This window comes from Phalangium opilio, unplaced genomic scaffold (assembly GCF_054372755.1).
Source record: "Phalangium opilio isolate 3A_F unplaced genomic scaffold, DU_Popi_V2 ptg000650l_1, whole genome shotgun sequence".
NCBI lineage: Eukaryota > Metazoa > Arthropoda > Arachnida > Opiliones > Phalangiidae > Phalangium > Phalangium opilio.
The window spans coordinates 194,842-215,593 of NW_028324245.1; the positions used below are offsets into that span (position 1 = coordinate 194,842).

A 20,752-nucleotide genomic window follows, 5' to 3' on the forward strand; every position below is an offset into this window, starting at 1 on the left:
GTCAACCAAGTAATCAACCAAGTAAGTATTTAAATTTTTGTATCGAACCTAAAGACTATTTAGAGTTAGACAAGAAACTGCCGGGTTTGCAGTTCCTTTGCAACGCCTGGTATCTTAGCTAGTTGTAGATATATAGTTCAATTCGAATTATTCATTACTTTTAAGCTCTCTTGAATAAAGAATTAGGGAAAATAATTCTAGCTTTCTTTAATCCAATTTTTCAATTTTTGCTCAGACCAAAGAAAATGTTCTCCAAAATTGTTCTCTTGGCCCTCGTCGCTTTGGTATTGATGATTGTTCTGGCTTCCGCCGCACCATTTCACGAATCCGAAATGGTAGATTTCGCTACCGTCGTCTTGGACCGTCAGAGAAGGGCCATTTTCCCAAAGTTCCCTAAAATTCTTGTGCTTGGATAAAGACGTTGTCAAAGAGGAAGTCTATAAGAAATATTATTTTCTATATGTTTACACGTTTTATAATGGAAATAATCTATTGATGTAATAATAAAGAGAGAAAGTATATATATTTAAATGACTAGTATTGGTTAATTTCGACTATACCATTAAGCCCTTATGTGAGCGCGTGATCGAGTGGGCTATGGCTCCATAGAGTGTGCCACGTGCGATGACGTAACTAAAGCCACAATGCAACTTTTATTCGGAACGTTCTATTTGCTACTATCGCTTCAACTCGTTGAAATTATTTTGAACTGATCTTAAAAGGGTGTTGATCTTTTGAAATATTTCAAAATAAATTCGAGTTCGAAAAACAATTGAGAAAAGATTCGATTTCAGATTTGACCCAAGTTCTTATTATTACTTCGACTCTCTCATTTCAATAAGGTGATATATTAATGTATTATTTAGTGTAAAGATACAACCTTATGGCTCTTACTAACTATACTTATTCTCCATCATTTATTTATCAAAAAGTGATAAAATATGGAAAAAGGGGAACTGTGGTAGGAACAACACTTTGGAATATACAGATGAAGTACAAAAAACAGATTAATGCAGAACTCTTTGTATAAAAGGAGGAGTTCACTAGATCTCGAACTTCAATAGGAAATAGACTTAGCTTCCGGAAGAGAGAGAGAGAGAGAGAGAGAGAGAGAGAGAGAGAGAGAGAGAGAGAGAGAGAGAGAGAGAGAGAGAGAGAGAGAGAGAGAGAGAGAGAGAGAGAGAGAGAGAGAGAGAGAGAGAAAGGTAAGGATGCTTCGGATGCTTGCTCTCTTGTTAACCCTAACGATTTGTTTATATTGATTTCAACAGAGATCATGACTTTTTTTTCTTCTCTAACAATCTAGACCATGAATCAATTCAGTTCAACGGCGATACTGTTGACGTTTGTCCTTATTATTTCGGAATGGAGCGAGGCAGCCGTCGTCGGAAATGACCAGAGGATTTCAACAGAGCCCGAAGTGGAAGAACAACGAAAACAAGTAGACAGAGAAGAGCTACTAAGAGACAATCCATTCTTACTGAGACAATTATACGCCAGACCAATGATCCCTCCAAAAAGCGTCTTCAAGTTTCTCGATTACCAATACGTCAACCAAGATGGTCGATTTCAGTACCCGATATACTCCCCGGGGGAGGGGGACAAGGACAAGGACTCGGATGACAAAGGAACGACCACCAATCTGTCTTAAAATCAAACTACTTATACTTTTATTTATTATACATGTATACCCATTGCTGCTATAGATACTACAACCACATAAATAATTATTAAAAATGTAAATAATTCAGTTTCAAGTGTCTTGAACATAATTCATTCAACATCTTGAATTAGAGAAGCTTTAGGACATGGTCTTCATTGCAATGACCCCAGATACTGCCTCGCTTTCCCCCTTGACGATGGGCGTATTTTCTCAACGTAACAGTAAAAACCAAAAGGCACTGGCTCAAACTAAACGGTGCCTTATAACTCACGATATTTCCCTCTAAAAAAAGTGTGGCTCTCGATACAACTTTGGGTTTAAGATGATTTATAGCCGGGTCGTCTCGTAGCCGCAATAATCGATTTAGAATTGTATAACAAAATGCGCCAGCAACAAAGTAAGAAAAACTAGCAACATTCCCCCGGTCGCAAGACCACAACCATAAATTCGATCATTTAGTCATAAGAAACCAACGAAGTTTCAAAGCGGGAAGTAATGGATTTCATACGTAAAAGTATCTATAAAAACGCCCCCTTTCGAGTCTAGCTATTTCCAATCCATAACCAAAACCAAAAGAAAAACAAGAATTACGAAAGAGAAGAAAAATGCACTCCATCTGAGGTTGATGTTATCAATATTAGTCAAGGAAATCGACCCTAGATGTCGACATGGGCGCCAATTCCAGACTCATCCGTCTCTCTCGATAGGAGGGAAAGAGGAATTCAAAGGGGTTAATAACGGTAGGTACATCTCTCAACTTCAGTCTCCATAACGTTAGCTTCAAAGGCATCCTTAATCAATTACAAAGTCAAATCGGTAGCGAGAGTCGAGACACGAAGTTACGAACTTTCATAGACAACTTTGACGTAAACGGAAACAAACACGTCTAAAACTCGCTACAAGAAGTTAATTTTGAGACTGATAAAAGGTTCAGTACCATAAGCGTGTAGTCCAAATACTCCATACAGTGGACCACCACTATAGGATGACCAAAAACCATAAAAAATAAAATATCGTTTGGACTAAGTTCGGACGTATAGTACCAACCTATTTCGTAAAGTGGTTATAACTTATAAGTTACTATACACTGTCCGGGATGGTTGGATACTTGGAGTTAAGCGTAAAACCGTTCTCCAATTTGTTAGCGTGGACACACAGTGACCAGGAATGAAGAAGCCAATCTTTACAGCGTATTACTTTAGTTTCGTCGAATAAACTCATACTGGCAGTCTGGTTCGAACTTTATTCCGGAAGATAGGAAAAAACGTGACGAGCGAGACGCTTTCATTTCCGGTACCTTATACATAGAAAAATCGACCGTGGATGGTAGCAACCTAGGCTCCTCCAAAGAGAAGTTCGATAAGGGTTAAAAACGACCCTTCTAACGCCGCTGGACACGGCCGGGATAGGGTCATTTTTTTATTCCCCTTTTTACCCCAAAACCTTCCTTCTTAACCAAACCAAACCGCACCAAAGTGTCCCTTATTTTTCAAACATGTCCGTTACAGAATAAGTCGATCGACCTTGCAAAAGGTTTTCTAGAGAGAAACTGAGCCACAGAGAGAGTGAGTGAGTTACTTCACGGTTAATGACGATTGATTTCGTTATGAGTTAAGAAAAATGAACGCATCGGATCCTCGCTTGGTCGAATCTCTTTGTTACATGGTCATACTTGCGGAGGACGAATTTACCCACTTTTTACCTCTCCGTGTGACGTAGTCCAGGAGAGGTTCTGTAACGGCCGTGTCTGTCTGTCTGTGTGTGTGTCTGTGTGTCTGTCTGTCCGTTGTTACACCCACGTGACCGCGTTCGCAGTTTGCGTATCGGAGCAAACGTGTTCGCCATTTCCGAACTGCTTTCACAGTCACGGAAATGGCTCCTCTACTTGAGTTCTCACACCACCATCTTCTGGTCTTTGTCCATCCCACACGAACACCAGTCTGTACTTACTGGCTTCTAATCACCCCACCATCTTCTGGTCTTCGTCCATTCCACTTGGACACCAGTCTGTACATACTGGCTTCTAATCACCACCATCTTCTGCTGGTCTTTGTCCATCCCACTTGGACACCAGTCTGTACATACTGGCTCCTAAACACCACCATCCACTGGTCTTCCGTCTACTCCACATAGACACCAATCTGTATCATTTGCTTCTAACACCACCATCCACTGGTCTTCCGTCTATTCCACATAGACACCAATCTGTATCATTGGCTTCTACTCCATTATCATCGTTTGGTTTTAGGATATACGCGGCGATCAGCTAGGGTTACGAGAAACGTCTAGCCTCCCTAAGGTGGGATCGCCACCAAAGGTTTTCGCAATTGCGCTTTTTCCTTACTATTATAATGGAAACGAATCGTATATATACCCCAAAATCTGAAGAAAGCGGGCAAGAGGGGTACCCTTCACTTTAAACGTCAATATTAGCAAAGTTTGAGATGATAATAGGTATAACTTTATTTTAAACGATTTAACTATTATTAATGTTAATTATTGAAGATTAAAATAATTAAAAATAATTATATTTATTTAATTATTAAAGATAAACCTCTCGTGCAAAGAGAGAGATTATCATTGCCTCCTATATCTACCAAGGCCCGTGCATGCGATATATTTCCTTCATTGCCTCCTATATCTTTCAAGGCGCGTGCATTGTGATATATTTCATTCATTGCCTCCTTTATCTATCAAGGCCCGTGCATTGCGATATATTTTTCAAAACAACAACAAAAATGGGAAGCTCCTCTCAGAAACATAATAATTTCTTTTCTCTGTATATGAAATGAAAATATGGATAATATTGCGCTCCTTCTTTAACGGTATGAATCCTTGCCTGTCTATTAATATTTTACGTAGGAGTAATACGTTTTTAGCGAAGTCTAGAGAGGATAAACATAAGCGAAATTGTTTCGAAAAAAAAATACTGCTTCCACTAATGGGTTTATACTCCTTGTTACTGTTGTATAGAGTAATCATGATAAAAGCTTAAAAAATACGAGAGGACAGACCTTTTTTATCCTCTTGTTTTATTCTTAATAAGAATATAAAACATTTATTTTTTGATGCTAAGATTGCTTTAAAAAAATCTAAACGGTTAGGCATTGGTAAAAAAGACAAATGATATTTTTCAAATCTAATGAGATAACGCCCACCTAGTTGAAAATTGGCCTTTTTTATCCGCGGGAGCCATTCTTAATGAGAATTTCGATGCTAGTAGGTTGTCAATTAAACTACCGGTATATTATTGTTGTTGGAAATTGGATATTAAGTCAAATTAAGTGGTTGTAAAGAGCCAGCAGGTTTTTGCCACTTCTTTTTGTGAGTATTTGATTTTTGTATGTAAAATGGAGGAAGATAATGTTGAGAGTAAGGATGAAATGCGGAAGCGCAAAGCGCGGGAAAGGATGAGGGCAAAAAGGTCGACGTTTTCATTGGATACTTAAGTTTATATAATCTTCTCGACACGGAGAGGTAATATTTTGGTTTTCCCAACTTGTCTTTATCTCTTAAAAGAAATAAAAATCGACAAAGGCGGCCCCCAAATGAATACAATATAGATATGCCTAGTACCAGGAATGCATACATCTACTAGGAATTATCGTGCCCCCAAATCTCCCACGATAATTTCTATGTGGGAACTGGTATGGGTTTATAGGGTAGGTATTATATGAAATATCGATACAAAACGCCCTTGGATTTTCTTTTGGCCCTATAGCTTTTTTGGGGGGGGGGGGCGATAGAAAACGTTCTTTAACATAAAAATTGATCCCTCGGGTTTATTTTCTTTTTCTTTAACGGAAGAAAAAAGGCGCAATAACCCATATTTCGGGGCGCGCCTTGGGCAGGGCTTCCCAAAACACACAGACAGATATTTCTCAATTCAGGATTTTCAGAAATCAAGAGATAACGATAAAAGAGAAGATGGGGAGATGGAAGGAGTTGACAATCGTATAGGGAAGAACCGATTTACAAAAATACGAAGATATATTTCTTCATTCCTACATATATCTTCCAAGAGATTGTGGTTGTTAGCTATTCATTAGGGACTCACATTTATTCTTGTTATTAATTTGACAGCGGCTTCTTTCATCTTTTGTTTATTTAAAGTGATAACAAAGAAAATTCGTGTACCTGGGAAAGCTGGGCTTAACTGACCATTGGGTCTCAACACCAATTTCCTCAAATTTAAAAAAGGGTGAGGAAAAATGGCGAACCCTCGACCTTTCGTATTTTTCCTTACTTAGCTAGATTATTTTTTTTCGTTACGCTAAATTAGGCATGTGACTTCGCTTTTTACATTATTAGTTTAATTTGAGTATAGGTTCTTCCATTAAACAGGCATATAGTTTAATCAAGTCAGGCTTGGAGCAAAGTCAAAAGACGGTACTCGAGTTTTAGAACGTATTGTCTAACTTCGGGACTAACCCTGCAGAGGTAACTTCTTTTTTTGACTGTAGATTTCTTTGCCTATTAAATCTTAAGTTCAAAAGGCCGGTAAGGATTTTGGTGGGAAAAAGTCACGTGACCTCTTGTAGCACCAGACGGTGGCTAGATTTAAAGGCAGTCTAGCAACCAATAGTTATTACATTTAAAACCCAAGACACAATAGTCGCTGATGGAAAAAAAAGCAAACACCAAGGTGGGGTAATTAGGTTTAATTAAATTCTAATGAGAAGTTCTTGATAATAATTAAGTACGTACACGTCTCGTGTCTTGCTAGCATGGCTTTAATTACGAGGTGCACGGGTCTAGAGAGGGTAACGTCGAGAATCGGGGGCTAATGTTCCGGAAGCAATAGCTTTGTTCTCCTGGGCTGACCGGCGTCAATCTACGACATAGTTTCACCAGAGTGCGTGCAGCGACTGATTCTAACGCGTTCCATCCGTACCAATGGCTTATACCCAGAGAGAAAGAGAGAGAGCGAGGGTTTGAAACTTAAGCCTAAGCCTGGTTAATAGTCAATTTATCGAGTTAATTCCCATAACGACTAGAGACCAGAGGCCTTCCGTATAAATTCCATGGTAGGCTTCTAGCAGTCTCAAGTCTCAACGACTATACAATCTTCGGTCTAGTAGGACTCTATCGTATTCCGCAGCCATAAACTTTGCAGGATACGAGTCATTTCGTATTCTTCCTAATACTTGGCTCCTTCAAAGCATCATTATGCCCCCAGAAACAAAAGGCTTCTAAGCTTGATGGTTTCGGTAATATAAGTACCCCTTTCTTTGTATTCTTGTTTTATGGACTGCATGTGGATTATTTTATTTTTTTTTCTCTCCACCAATTTAAGGCTACCAACTTCAATATACTCTTCTCTATACAAAGCTCTAAATACTTTAGATATGTTGATTGTTTGTGGGCAAAATGTTAACTATTCAGGATGTTTCTGAAAGGTTAGTGTTCTTTGGGAAATCAATTTAGAGTTCAAAATGTAAGTTCTATGACCAATTTTGATAAAAAAAAAGGGTTATGATTAGTGTGTTTTATGGATGACCCCTTCCAGGTGAGAATTCATTAAACACTACGTGGGTGTAGGAGGTCACCTTCTTGGGTTAATTCCCTTGCTCAAATATATTAAAGTATTAAATACAGCTGAAGAAAAAAGAATTTTTCAAAAATCGTATATACGAACAAATGTTTATGATTGTACCACCGGTAAAGGTACAGTACCACCACCCGTACCGCGCACCATCTCAAGAAGTAAAAGAGAGTATCATAATTTTTTCTTCTTCTTCTGACTCCACGCTGCTTCGACCCAAGGGAAGAAGAAAAGTATGGAGTCTAAAACTCTGGCTGGCAGTATATCTCGGTTGGTCCCCAATCCCGCATGCATGGACTGAAACGATAAGACATTTCTCGTAACTATAACCCCCTCAAGCTTCTTCCGCCCTCTCTCTATAGATCGTGGAAGACGAAAACCAACACTCTTGGCTTGGAAGTAAAGCCCGCATCCCAAGTAAACACGGACATTCCGTTGCGAAAAAGGACCAGAAGTTAAGAAAAAACCATTATCCAGTCATACGGGTCCATTTCTAGACGTATTCCAGATGAAGTATTTTTTTTTTATGAAATTAGGCTTAATTCTTAATTTTAATTGATATTTACTTTTAAACACATTCCTCTACGTAAGATTCAGGCCTTGTTTAGATATACATGGTCCATGATCTAATGTATATGGTCCCAAATCGATACTGATGTTGGGTGGCGGTATTTTTTTTTCTATGTGGAGAAGCCGTTAATATTTACTCTGGGGTAATAGCCTCTACAGTATCTTATTTTTTTTTCTCAATCCCTAAGTCTCTCTCTCTCTCTAAAAAAAATGAGTAAACGTACTATAGTCTTTTTCATTTTTGACACGAAGCTAAGCTAACTCGATCTGACAAGCAAAAATAGGACCATTAAATACGAATTTAGAGAATAAATCCCAAAACGAAAGAGGCTATTTTCACACATAGGAGGATTAAAAACACGTTGCCAATAATGGGAGAAAGACAGTGTATAGACTTTCGCGTCTCTTAGAAATTTGTCACATGTAAAATGTCAAGAAATTTTGCGCAATTAAAGGTTTTTGTTACTTCAAGAAATTTTTCAGTGAATTTAGTTAAATTTAATTAATTTCCTTCTCGTATTAAAATATCAATGGGAAACGTTATGGTGGAATAGTTTATACGACTGTACATAAACACTATGGGAAAGTTTTAGGTAAGACTGCAGTCTAGAAATACGGAAGTTTTCTTGGACGACGGGTCCTTATTTACGACTTCAACAGCCCATTGGGAAACGGGAAGGTTGGAAAAATCGAGAGAGAATCCCCATCCATACCGAAGAATCAGGAAACTACACCTTAAAATAAAAGGAAGGAATAAATTCGACAAATTTCTCTCGACAGTTTTCTCATTACGCCAGACTCTCGCGGACTGGAGTCTATTCCTTCCTTCTACTTCAAGATACGGATCTCCCTGTACGAATTTAATGACCCTCGGGCGACGAAAAGCTAAAAGTCACCAGGAGGAATCTCTTCGAGGTTCTCGACTTTCTCACCTGCCAACTAGCCAAGCCCATACGTTAAAGAGAATTTTCTTCTTCTCTCTCTTTCTCGATCTTAACCGTCTTCCAACGAGTGTTTAGAGAAGAACCCCATTTTGATTTATATTCCGATACTTTCTAGTTTGCGCACGGTGGTGGTATTAGCTATGAAAAGGCCAGCCCCAGAAGAAAAGTTCTAGGCCTTTACCAGGAATACATACAGCTAACAGAAATCATTGTGTAAACATTTACTAAACGTTTCTAGGCGTATTTTGTTGGATGAGCTGGTTTAATCATTATATATGGCGAATTTTACCTGGCGAATAATCTATCTCGCCGTGCCTCGCAATCGACCTCGAGTTGCTACCAGCCAATAGGGAGTTAACAGTTCTGACCCTGAAACGTCACACCCTTCTATCTCTTACTGGAGTTTCATCCCCCCTAACGGTTGGAAACGGTATTCTACGCGCAAAAATGAGGGGGGCTGCGTGACGTCAGACTATCTCTTCCCCCTAGCCACCTGTTAGCTCCCTATAAAGTCGCAGTTAGAAAGACTTCAGAATTACGAGGCCTGACGGAAGTCCGGGGATATATGCGGGCACAAAGATTCCTATCATCCGTATGCATTCCTGGCTTTATATACTACAGATTTTTCTATATAATAAAACGGTTTACGGAAGGAAAACAAGAAAGAAAAAGAAATGGTCTTGGAAAATTCCTCTATGATGGAATATAAAAGAGAAATGGGGAAAAAAAGGTGGCAGCGGGTTTATAAAACGCGAGGAAACAAGAGCTATAGAGGTATTCGGCCAACTCAACAAAAAATGTAGTTTCTCAATCTTTAAAACATCATCTAAATTCAACTTCCGAAGTTCCGAGTCGTCGTAAGAAGAGCAAAACTGTCGTAAGTTCATGACGTAGTTTGATGACACCCAAGTTCTGATTTTTGAGACACGATAGCTTAGCTTATACGTAGATGCAGCAGTTAGGGTTGAGATTGAGATGGTTTCAGCCAAGTTTTATCAAGTGTTTATATATATTCTAAGTACACATTGAATCCTGTACTGTTCCCCGTTTCAGTCACTCGGACCCTAGGGCTATAACAAAAGAGGCGGCACTATATAGGTGAAGCCTCCTTCAATCGCCAGTAATAAACGTCATTTTGTCGTACGTTTCTCTCTCTCTCTCCAAATACACCCCCACCCAAACTTGGCCCTTCCACGCAACGTCAAACGAAATAGAGCTAACGAAGATAAACTATAGATTGATATGGTTAGGGGAAGGCATCCGTATCAATTGGCCCCTTCTATATTTCTTTACTTCCAGTTGGATGGGCGTTCCAAAGTTCGTATCATACGGAATATGTTCATTCAAGGCATTAATATTTGGAGATTATTTAGGTACTAGCGTTGCATTTTCGAGGTGAAACAACGCTTATATGGGAGGTGAAAACCATTCCCATAGTCCGATATTGTTGACTCTATCCTGACGGAAAGATACTAAAGATTGCGCGGAGCGGCGAGAGGGTAAAGGCCCGTTCAGACTACAGATTAAAAATCGGTGAAGTCGCTTTGCTCGCTTAATTAGACACGTGAAAACGAATATAAGTAAATTACTTCTCGAGCAGTGTCCAGATGGCACCACCTGCGGTAGGGCCTTTTCTTCAGCCATGCCTTACTCAGATTTACTCTAGTGTGAACGGGCCTTGAGGAAAGGTCGAAGCAAAACTATCGAGACCTTTATAGACCTCGGGTTCCTTTACCATCTACTGTGGTCCATATAAACAGTTATTCGGGAGATTGAAGGGTCCCTGGTGTTATGGACTCCCATGATCCGTATATAGCGTTCATCGTGGCCATGCACATCAGAGAAAGAGAAGAAAGTTTTTATCTTATTTGGTGGCCCGAGAGATAGATAAGAGACGTTTGGTGATGAAGGCCTTGGATATATACAATCCTCCATCGTTTTTTTCTATGGCCTTAACGCATTGGGTGTTTATTGCATGAGATAGTTGCTTGGATAACGGGGATAGCCATCTTTATTTTGGGGGGGGGCCGGGGGGGTGATCTGTTGGCTTACTCGCGGCGGTAAAGACATTAGGTTACGTAAATTAACCCCCTCAACCCTATGGCCAAGCTTGGAGAAAAGAGATGAGATGGAGTAATAGCTAATAGGAATTTTCCCTCCTCGTATCTCGGCGGGCTTTGTGGGAGGAGCTAGATAGACTAATCATTATGTATAACGAATTTTACTTATGTCGCACGGTAGATGAATACACTTTTGAATTGAAGATAATTAATTCAACATCCCTTTATAGTAGGGGGGCCGCGCACACAAATCGAAACCCGATCGCCAAGGTGAATATAGGCCTGCACATTTGCCATTTCTTTTCCTTTCAACTGTAGGACACAAGGCGGCGAGTCCTCGAGGGACCTCCTTAGATTCCTTAAAAGCCCTCGCATCATGCGTGGCAGGAAAAAGAAAAAGATATTGAGCATGGAGAAATACGAGACAATTCTTTTGATACGTACGCGACTGAAACGGCAAAAAGGAAACCCAAAAAGAGCTATACGCGAAAAGGAAAGATACAGAACGACGTATAACTCGTTCGTATATACTGTATAAAAGCCCGCCACACCGACATTAGGGTGGAATTCCTTAAGGTTGAACCTGAACCGATAAACTAAGCGAGTAGAGAAGGAAAAAGATTTCCTCATTTTCCTCAGAAAGATATTCGTATCGTTGAGACACTGCATGAGCTGTTTGTTTTAGGCAAAAGAATAAAGGAACCAAAGTCACGGGGTAAAAACAAAACTCCCAGGAGTGAAACCCCCCACCCCCGCGTTTTCTCGATTATACGCGGCGAACTTCCGAGTTCCGACTCGGATATGGAAGGCACTACGGAAGTAAATTAACGGCGGAAATAATTAAAATATCGTAGCATGCAGGATTGAATCGAATTTTCAGATTAAAATATTCCCTAACCTTTTTAGGTCTATTACAACAGGTCCAATAGTTAATGCTCAAATATAAGAAGCTTAGGGGTGTCTGGTCAAACGTCATCTCCCCCAAAACATTTTGACCACAACAACTATACATAAATTAGTGGCTAGAGTTATTTTTAAGTTGGAATGCTTTTACATCTTCGCGAGAGTTTATTTCTGATGAGAACAAGAAAAAGGAGGGACTGAATTCAAGGCATAAATACACAGCTAAGCCTTGGATGTTTCTAGTAGAGTAGAAAATGAGAGTATCCCCTGAGAATGTACAGAGATTCGAGTCAAATCTTGGAAAAACACAAGTTTTTCCTGTCAAGCGATATGAGCGAGAGAACGCCATACTTATAAGTTGAATTATAGGTAGTACGAAAGCCATCATGTAAGTTACCCATGTACATCAATTCTAATGTTTATGTTCTGTTTTGTCGAAAAGAGAAAAACACTAAAATACTCATACGTAACTTAAACCTAACCAATTCTTAACAAACTGAACAAGCAACAATTTACCAGACATGCATGCACTTTTTAAAATAGAAAATAAATAACTTGGAAATATCTTTAAATATTTCTTTGCGGTACTTATATTTCTAATATCCATGTCGTCATCGTGAACTATAAAAAGACTGCCTGGAGCAGAGCGACAATTTTATTCATTTGATTCAGTGTCTGAATGAAGAGCGCCAACAGACGCCCGAGAGCTTTTTTAGTTAAAAATTTCAAAATGCAAAATATTTCTTGAGAGAGAAATATATACTAACATTCTTTCGAATCAACTCCCAGGATGGGCCGCGCATGCCCCTTTTGTCGCGCGTATTTGCTTTTAGCATTTTTCAATTCTATCTTTCGGGGTCATCCTCTCTCTCTCTCTAGCCGAGCAACAATGACACCAAAGGATAAAGGAATATATATGTACAGAAAAATAAAGAGAGATTTCAAACAGTGCATGAGAATTTTGGATGAGAAACGGATAGAGAGAGAGAGAGAGAGAGAGAGAGAAAGAGAGAAAGAGAGAGGGGGAAACAAAACAGAACGAACACAGAGCGATCTCATTTGCATATAGCGGACTGCTGTTCAGGCGACTGTGCTATGGTATCCCGCTTTAAAACAAGGCTTTAGAAAAATAAGAACCCAACTTTGAAAAGAGGGTAATAAAAATCTGGCGGCTTCGAGTTGAGTTCACCCGACGCTGCCCCGCCATTTCATCCAGAAATATGATATTTTCTTTGGAAATCTCTCTTCTCCTTTGCTACGTTTCCGGCGAGCTGAATATAGTCCCATCGCGAATCTAATTCCAACAGCACATCTCAGACGTTGAAACATCTCGGAGATCGATGAAACGAACTTAAACCCCTATAGCTTCGAGACATCTATAGACTACTTTGCATGCATTTTGGTTAAAAAGTGGAAGGAGGGATGGACCAAAAGATGGGGGTGACAGAACGCGTAAATCATCCGAGATAAGACGATGCAACAACCAGTTATACCGTGCATCATGCAAGTATAAGCCTTTAGTGTCTCGCGTAATATACTGAGAAGTCAGCTATAATAGTACTCTTTTACCATAGATAGGTAGAAAAGTAGACCTACGAACTATACAGGGTGTTTCTGATAAGTCTGCCATAAATTACGGGGGAAGTTCTTTGGGAAATCAATTGAGTCGAAAATTTACTTCTATCTCCATATTGTCATTCGGGTCACTGTTTTCGAGTTATGATTTGAGTATTTTACGGATGACCCCTTAAATTTAATAACATTACGGAAGGGTGTCAAGTCATATCTACAAGGGCCTACTGGGCCTGTAGAATTAAGAAACTGATTTAGACAATGATTTATAATTTAATTAAGGTGTCATTCCTAAAACTCGAAAACGGTGACCCTTAGGACAAACTAAATGGAGATAGAAGTGATACAATTTCGACTCAAAATTGATTTCTCAAAGAACACTGCCCCTTAATTTAGGTCAAACTTATCAGAAACACCCTGTATGCCAAACCAGCATGGTGTAGATTAAAAAACAACACTATCTAGGCCTAGAGAGAAATATGTTATTAAGGCGCTTGTCATATGCAATACCTCATTTCCAAAGTAAAACTCGTCTACTTTACATGCATCGCCATTTTCATTTTCTATATTTTTCGATCCGAACCATCCTGACCCTGAAGCTAGGCCTAAATACGATCTTTCCAATATCCATCACGAAAACAACCACTAGAAGGGCGCAGCATCTTCCATCCACCATAGCATCCACAGAACTAGCTCCGCGATGCTACCCAGAGAGAAGGATTGAGAGAGAGAGAGAGAGAGAGAGAGAGAGAGAGAGAGAGAGAGAGAGAGAGAGAGCGCTATAGGAAGAATATATCGCGTTATTTTTTCAATCAAACTATATAGGGATTAGGGGCTCCTTCCGGAATCTAATTTTCCAAACGGCGAACTGCCAAAAACGTATAGTACATCTCTCTCTCTCTCAATAGCATTCTTTCAAAGGAATAATTGATTTTTCCCGTGACTTCCTCCCGAATATTTCATGGATGGAATCCCGGAAAAGCGAGAAAGAGCGAGAGAGATCAGATCAGATTGGTTCTTCCGAAGGTGAATCAAATTTAATCGTTAAAAGCTTAAGGTGAGTCGGTAATTTATATTCCCTAACTTAATGGTAAACTACCAAACAGTTCCCAAATTTGGGAGGTTAGAGACAAAACCTTTCTGAGTAAACCTATCTTTATCTTTCCTAACTGTATATTTTCCAAAACTTTGGGTTCCGAGAAGTCCCTAATCGTTTATTTTATTTCCAAGAAAATAATATTTATGTTTAGACCTATCCTACAGGTGTATGTTCAATTCGCGATTTCTGTTCGGAATCTTTTGGATTCGGGGAACCGAAATCTAGCGTCTGGAGTATTTGTAGTCTCAGCATCTCTTCCCATACAGGAACTATACTTGTACTATACGTTTTGATCGATATAAGGTATTGGAGGGGATAAAATATCCGATCTGTTTTCTAAACAGCGAACGTGTGATTCCTGATAATGTTCGTTAATGTGTTGAGAGTATTATCAGTTTAGACAGCTAGCCAACACACACGTCGCAAAACTTAAATAAGAAAGTTCAATATCCTTAATTTTAGCCAAAAATTTATTTCCCAGATATTTCCAAGTTTGTACGAACCCTGTTTTTGGCCCATTAAGGTAATAAACAACAGATTCAATTACAATATATTTGATCAACGTTCATTATCTCATTTCACCTTCCCTTTAGACGATTAAAATCAAATTTGACCGACCTTTTAGCAGTAATTTAGGCGCGTAACTCCTTAGCTACTGGTAAAACTCGGGAACTCATCCTTTTGGGTTAGCCAGTAGGAAAAGTCCCGTGATTTTCCTCCTACAATGACACGCCCCAAGGTTGCGGGATAGTAGGAAAATCGTAGTAGGATATAGAGGAGAAAATTCCGTCATAGAGATAGCTAAGGATCGACAGCCAGCGCGCGCGGGAACACTTTTCCCCGCCAGATTACTTTAGTTGGCCGCGGAAAGGCGCGCGAGAAAGGGCGGGAAAAACTACAGTTAAGGCGCGTATTTAAAAAGCTAATCCGAAACAAAAATCTAAACGTAGTTCAGAATTAAAGTTCTAAACATTGGAGACAAAAAATGAAAAAAACTAGCACAAAGTTAAAAACCGCCCCCTATTTTTCTGACGATTATCAAATGAATAAGAAAAGCTTTCCTCTTCCCGGAAATGAAAAACAAGCGATAAAGAACATCCGGAATAATCCGCGGAAAATACCAACAATTTTATAATTTCTAAAGTTTCCATCGTAGCGTCACAAAAAAGTCTGAATTCAAACGCGCCGCGCGACTTCACCTCCAAAATAATTATTAAAAAAGACATTAAATACAGCAAGTCTTTTCAAACATTCAATCGTTTTGAATTAGACAAGTAATTATCGTGTGAAAGAAGAATTATTAAAAGATTTTACGAATAATTTGGATTTCCGTTGAAAACACACTAATTATTGGGGAGAAAAATTCGCAAAATTCAAGGTAAGAAAATTTAAACTTACTTTAAAAGGTTAATTAACCTAAATTATTCAATAACGAAATTACCAAGTTCAAAGAGGAAAAGAAAAAAATTAATAATAATCTCAAATCCTTAATTCGAAAAACTTTTTTCAAAGTAAATAATATAAAGGTTTTATAAAAATAAAATTAAAAATATATAAAAATCAGTACCTTGATTTCAAACGAAAATTCTTATTCTCTTAGAGATAAGATAACTATAAGATAAAAGATAATTTCTTAATAAGATTTGAAGGTGAATTGCGAGGCAGCAGAAATATCAGATATATAAATAAACAGTCATCGAAAAACGTTTAGTCAGGACTCAGGGAGATAAAAGTATTAATCCATGACGATGATATTATTTATTTTTAATTAAATCGTTTCTAGTAAGCGTATAAGTTAATATAACGATGTATACGTAATTAATTCTGTAATTAAGTATTTAATTTTTCGTAAATTAATTTAACCTTGGAACTTAAGCGTCAAGAATCCAAGCCTCTACATTGATAATCTTTTAAGGCCACGGAAAAGTGTTACGAATTAAGTGTAATCAAAATATAAAACGCGGTGGTGGCCGCGGCGAAAGTTAATAAACCACTTGAGAGGAAGAAGATAAAATGGAGGCGTTGGATTATATATATGTTTTTTATGATGATAACCATAAAATTTATTTAATATCAACGGATATAAAATGCCAGTAATTTAATTTAAAGCGGAAATTAAATTGATATATATAGGCCTTGTAAAATATCTTTTTTAAACATAACTAATATTTTAAATAATCAACGCCCAAAAGTAGTAAGAACGCGGTTTAAAATATTTTTCTAATCCGTCGCCATCTTGAAAAATGGCGACCATAAATGTAAAACAAAACCCCCTCAACTCCGTAAACCTCTCAATCGATTTTATTAATATTTCATATTTAATTTGATCATAAATTCTTTATATATTATTTCTGGTTAAAAATCGCTTCCGCTTTTATTACGTAATCGTTTTTAATAGCTTTTAATAAACGTCTTTCGGAAGAGAAGCCTGCATGCGAGCGGCTCGCCTAAAATCCAAAATACTTTCTTGACAAGGGTTATGTTCGACTATATACAAAACACAATCGATAATTTAAATTGAAATTCCGATGCACCAAAACCCCCCAATAACCATCAAAAACCAATTTCGACTTTTAAAGACCGAAAGAGAGAGAGAGAGAGAGAGATTTCATTCAAATTCAAATTAGTTCATAGGAGAAAACGTATAATTTTAAAAGGTTCAAACAACTATAGTATATTTTATAATCATTTTTAGTTGGCCAAATTTTATGGCGTTTAATTTTTAGCGTTTATCAGATATCGGGTTTCATCCGAAATAGCTCGATGTCGAGGGGGAAAACCGCCCGGATCAAATATACGTAATATTTATCGAAAAGATTTCGCCGAAACGCGGTCCTTGCGCGACCCATACGCAATTTCAAACGGAGTAAATAGTCTCAGTTGTATAACCGTAACGTGAATTTATTCAACAATCTCTTGAATATTTTTCTGACTTTCACGCACTTGAAGTATTCGATTTAAACACCGTACTTCGTAATACCAGCAGAGACTTACAGCTCGAGCTAGTTCGAGAATTGAAGTCCTACACTCGGTGGTGGTTAATTTTGCAGGACTTCCATCTAGGTCCTATTTAGTCGGAATTAAGCCTTTGACATCGCCAAACCAGGCGTCGCTTTTAAGAGAATCTGACCTACGTCACTTCAAAATTATAAGCACCAGTTTGTAACCAGTGACAAACTTAGGGATGGAACATATCTTATGAACCAGCTGTTGTAATTAATAGTTGTTGACCAGTGACAAAGTTATGGAACCTAGTTGTTGCAATAACTGTAGGTACACGATATAATATTCTCGAGATACCTGAAAACACTCGTTAACATTAGATCCTAAGAATGAACGAAGGAAGATGACTTATAAGGGTAATTAATATACGGTTTACTCGGAATGAACGATTAACGGCGAAATGAGTGGCGACTAAATTACAGCGCGGGTTAATTCCGCCGTCGCCACCGCGGTTCAGGTTATAGCGCGAATATATATACGTAATCACGGGGACACACCCTTTTACAAGGTTAAGTACCTATCAAAAGTAGTAAAAGTATAATTTTACGCGCCACTATATATATACAACGCTATAATCGTTTCCCGCCCAAAATCTACTACAAATTATTATCTCTTTATTAGCCTAATTAATTCATTCAAGGGAGGGTGAAATATATTTGCGTATTTAAGTGAAATAAGGAAAAGGTTAAAATATATTTTAAAATATTATTCTTAACTTCAAATAAATAACGTGTTTTATTTTTCAATGAATAATTTTCTATTCACGAATTTCGCTGTCAGTAAATTGTTAATTTCAAAAGGCGATGAAACTTTTCATTTCGTTTAAATTGCAACTATATAGGCCTATTTATTTTAAGGTTAAAGATGACATTTCATCTAAATTTAATATTTAATAATCAGGTCAAAATGACGTAAGTTGTTAGTTAATTAAAAACCGGGAAATCTATCTTTCGGGATTGATTAGAAGATTGAAATAGAGCCAAAAAATTATATAAGTAGAGCTTGTACAGGGTGGAAACCTTCCCCATCAAAGGCGTTGGTTGGTGTTATGCGGAGGAAATGTGTAATTGATTTACAGGGGCTAATAGAGAAATTAAATGAGGAGTCGCAAATACTCCTAATCTGTTATAGTTATAAAGTAACGTGACACTGGTAGCCGGTAAAGGTTTCCACCCTGTATAGGAGACTGACAAAATTGATACAAAAGCGTACACAACATATTTTCCCCGCGTCTTTCTAAATGAGTTAAAGAAGAGCGAAAGATATTTTGGCGGCGTCAAGTTTCTCGGAGACTCCTTAACGAAGCGGTCTTTTTAAGAAGAAAGATTTTTTTTCTTCTCATAGAGAGCTATGGGTATACTTCCCCTGCATGGGATTTTGGGTAAAAGACCGATGACGTTATAGCGGAAGAGACGCGCGTGACAAGAATAGCTGAATATTTCTGGAAAACTCGCGAGAAAGGAAATGGTCTAAAATGGGCTCCGAATCTAGGTAATCAGAGACACGAGTGTATGGTTTTTATTAAGGTACCTTATACGCCTGCTAAGGTCGCAATCATTGTTAGTTTATACACTTTTTCAGTCGATACAGTTTTCATTTTGAGAAGTAAACCCCTAATGATTGGCCCAAATTCTAAACCCAACCCATCCAAATCCCTGGTCACACTTCATAAGGTCAGGGATTGTTCAACGCGTGGTTTAATTAACCGAAAGGTGAGCTTTGACCTTTTCCCCCATGAATTATCCTACCCAGGTTGGGTAAGAACCCTGTATTTTCTTAGGGACTGAGTTCTATAAGAAACCATAATCAAAATGTATTCACGTACACGACCTATAATACACTCGCTTCCGTTCTCTCCAGCAGCACACGGTTTTTTACGCGCAAAAAATTCACTATTATTTCCAGGCGATATTACGTTTTAAACTAAAAGAAAATAAGATTTATTTTTAAAAAAAGGCTTAGCTAGAGAAGACGCGGCAAAGTTTATATTAGGTACCAAGGAAAAAGCGTCATAAACCTCGATCCCCTAAATCTCGAGGAAAAAATAAAAAATGAAAAAAAAAAGAGGTCGCACAACTCTAACGAGTGCAATGAGTTTTTTGGGAATTTTTGGTCGTCAAAAACTTACCAGAAGAAAAGAACGTTTATACTTTAAAAGCAGACTCTGCCCCCCTGTATAAGATGGTTTGAGACGGCAACTTGGTGAAAGACATTTGTGTTGACGACAACTTGGTGTCCGACAATTGGGAGAATTTGTATGAGCGACAATTGTGTGACAATGAAACCGATAGAGCGTCAATCAAAAGCTAAATCCATCTTGTACAAAACCATTTTTTTGTTGAAATAAATGACAGCGATTGAGATAATGGAGGCAACGATTTTGAATCGTTTGAGGAGGCGGCAGAATTACAAGACCAAACCACGTCGTTCAATTCAAGATTACATTGAAAGCTTTTTAACAACTTGTCCCAACCGAAAAGAAAAGACTGTTTCTCTATACAGGGTGTTTATGAAAAACGGGAGATTTCGAGACATTTTGACCATAAGGTCCACCGTTTCAAAGTTATGTTTGTAGTTTCGGACAGACCTTTACCTTTCTAAAATACCCTGTATAGTAAGGGCCATCTTTAATAATAAATTACTATCGACTGGAAGAATGGACCATTTATTCTGTATAGTGGTTTTCCTCCTATGTTTACGTGAACAGTTCGAACTACATACCACCGCACTCAACCAATTATATTTAATTTTATTTATCCATCAAGAAGAGCCAAGAGTGAAGTGGTCAAGAAGAAAACCTCCAAATAAATGGACCGCGCATTTGTATATATATACTTTCCCACATAAAACTTTCAAATTATAGGGTATTTTTTTTTACTTTGAAGATAAAAATCGAACACTTGTTTCATATAACTTTTCGAAAAGCGATTTCCTTGCTGGCATCCCTCCAAACTTCAAAACTAAATTGGTGTAATACCCAATTGAAAACCATAAACTTCAAATAAAATTGGGTCTCTTTAAATCCATAGACAAAAGGCTCAAGTATTTAGAAAACAGCTGACAAAATAAAACCCCGGTATACAACAATAACCACTTTAAACTTAAACCACGTGACATTGGAATAATTTAAGAGTTAGTGAAGCGTGTGGGATATGTCATCATAAATGAGATAAAATCATTCATTCTCATTTATATTAATAAGCGTAGAGGTTTTTCTAAGTACTTTTACGATAGATTACTCATATATATATATGATACTGATGATTCAAGGTTTAAAACTTAATAACAGCGGGTTATGAACCTCGGATTTCCGCTTAACTTAAAACTATGGTAAAACCCCAAAAATAATATTGCAATTCAAGCTAAATCGAGACTCAGACAATAACAAAGGTC

The 20,752-nt window shown here is 38.0% G+C and overlaps 2 protein-coding genes and 1 long non-coding RNA gene across 4 annotated transcripts in view; 2 read left to right on the top strand and 1 right to left on the bottom strand.

The window, feature by feature from the left end:
- LOC149588406 (popeye domain-containing protein 3-like) overlaps positions 1–20,752 on the bottom strand; it is a 48,641-nt gene that overhangs the window by 13,027 nt on the left and 14,862 nt on the right. The window contains exon 1 of one of the 2 annotated variants that reach the window (XM_089862659.1): positions 159–177. The exons of the other annotated variant lie outside the window; for it this stretch is intronic. The gene's annotated coding sequence lies outside the window, so the exon portion shown is untranslated. Of the gene's footprint in view, positions 1–158; positions 178–20,752 lie in introns of those variants that run through there. 2 annotated transcript variants of the gene reach the window in all.
- Positions 1,067–1,750, top strand: LOC149588407 (uncharacterized). The gene is made up of 2 exons (XM_089862680.1): positions 1,067–1,205; positions 1,307–1,750. Exon 2 carries the CDS (start codon positions 1,310–1,312, stop codon positions 1,649–1,651), a length of 342 nt encoding a protein of 113 aa, XP_089718806.1. The 5' UTR covers positions 1,067–1,205; positions 1,307–1,309; the 3' UTR covers positions 1,652–1,750.
- On the top strand, positions 4,353–8,253 carry LOC149588408 (uncharacterized). Its single transcript, XR_016379980.1, has 2 exons — positions 4,353–6,308; positions 6,390–8,253. It is a non-coding gene; the product is annotated as an uncharacterized LOC149588408 (long non-coding RNA).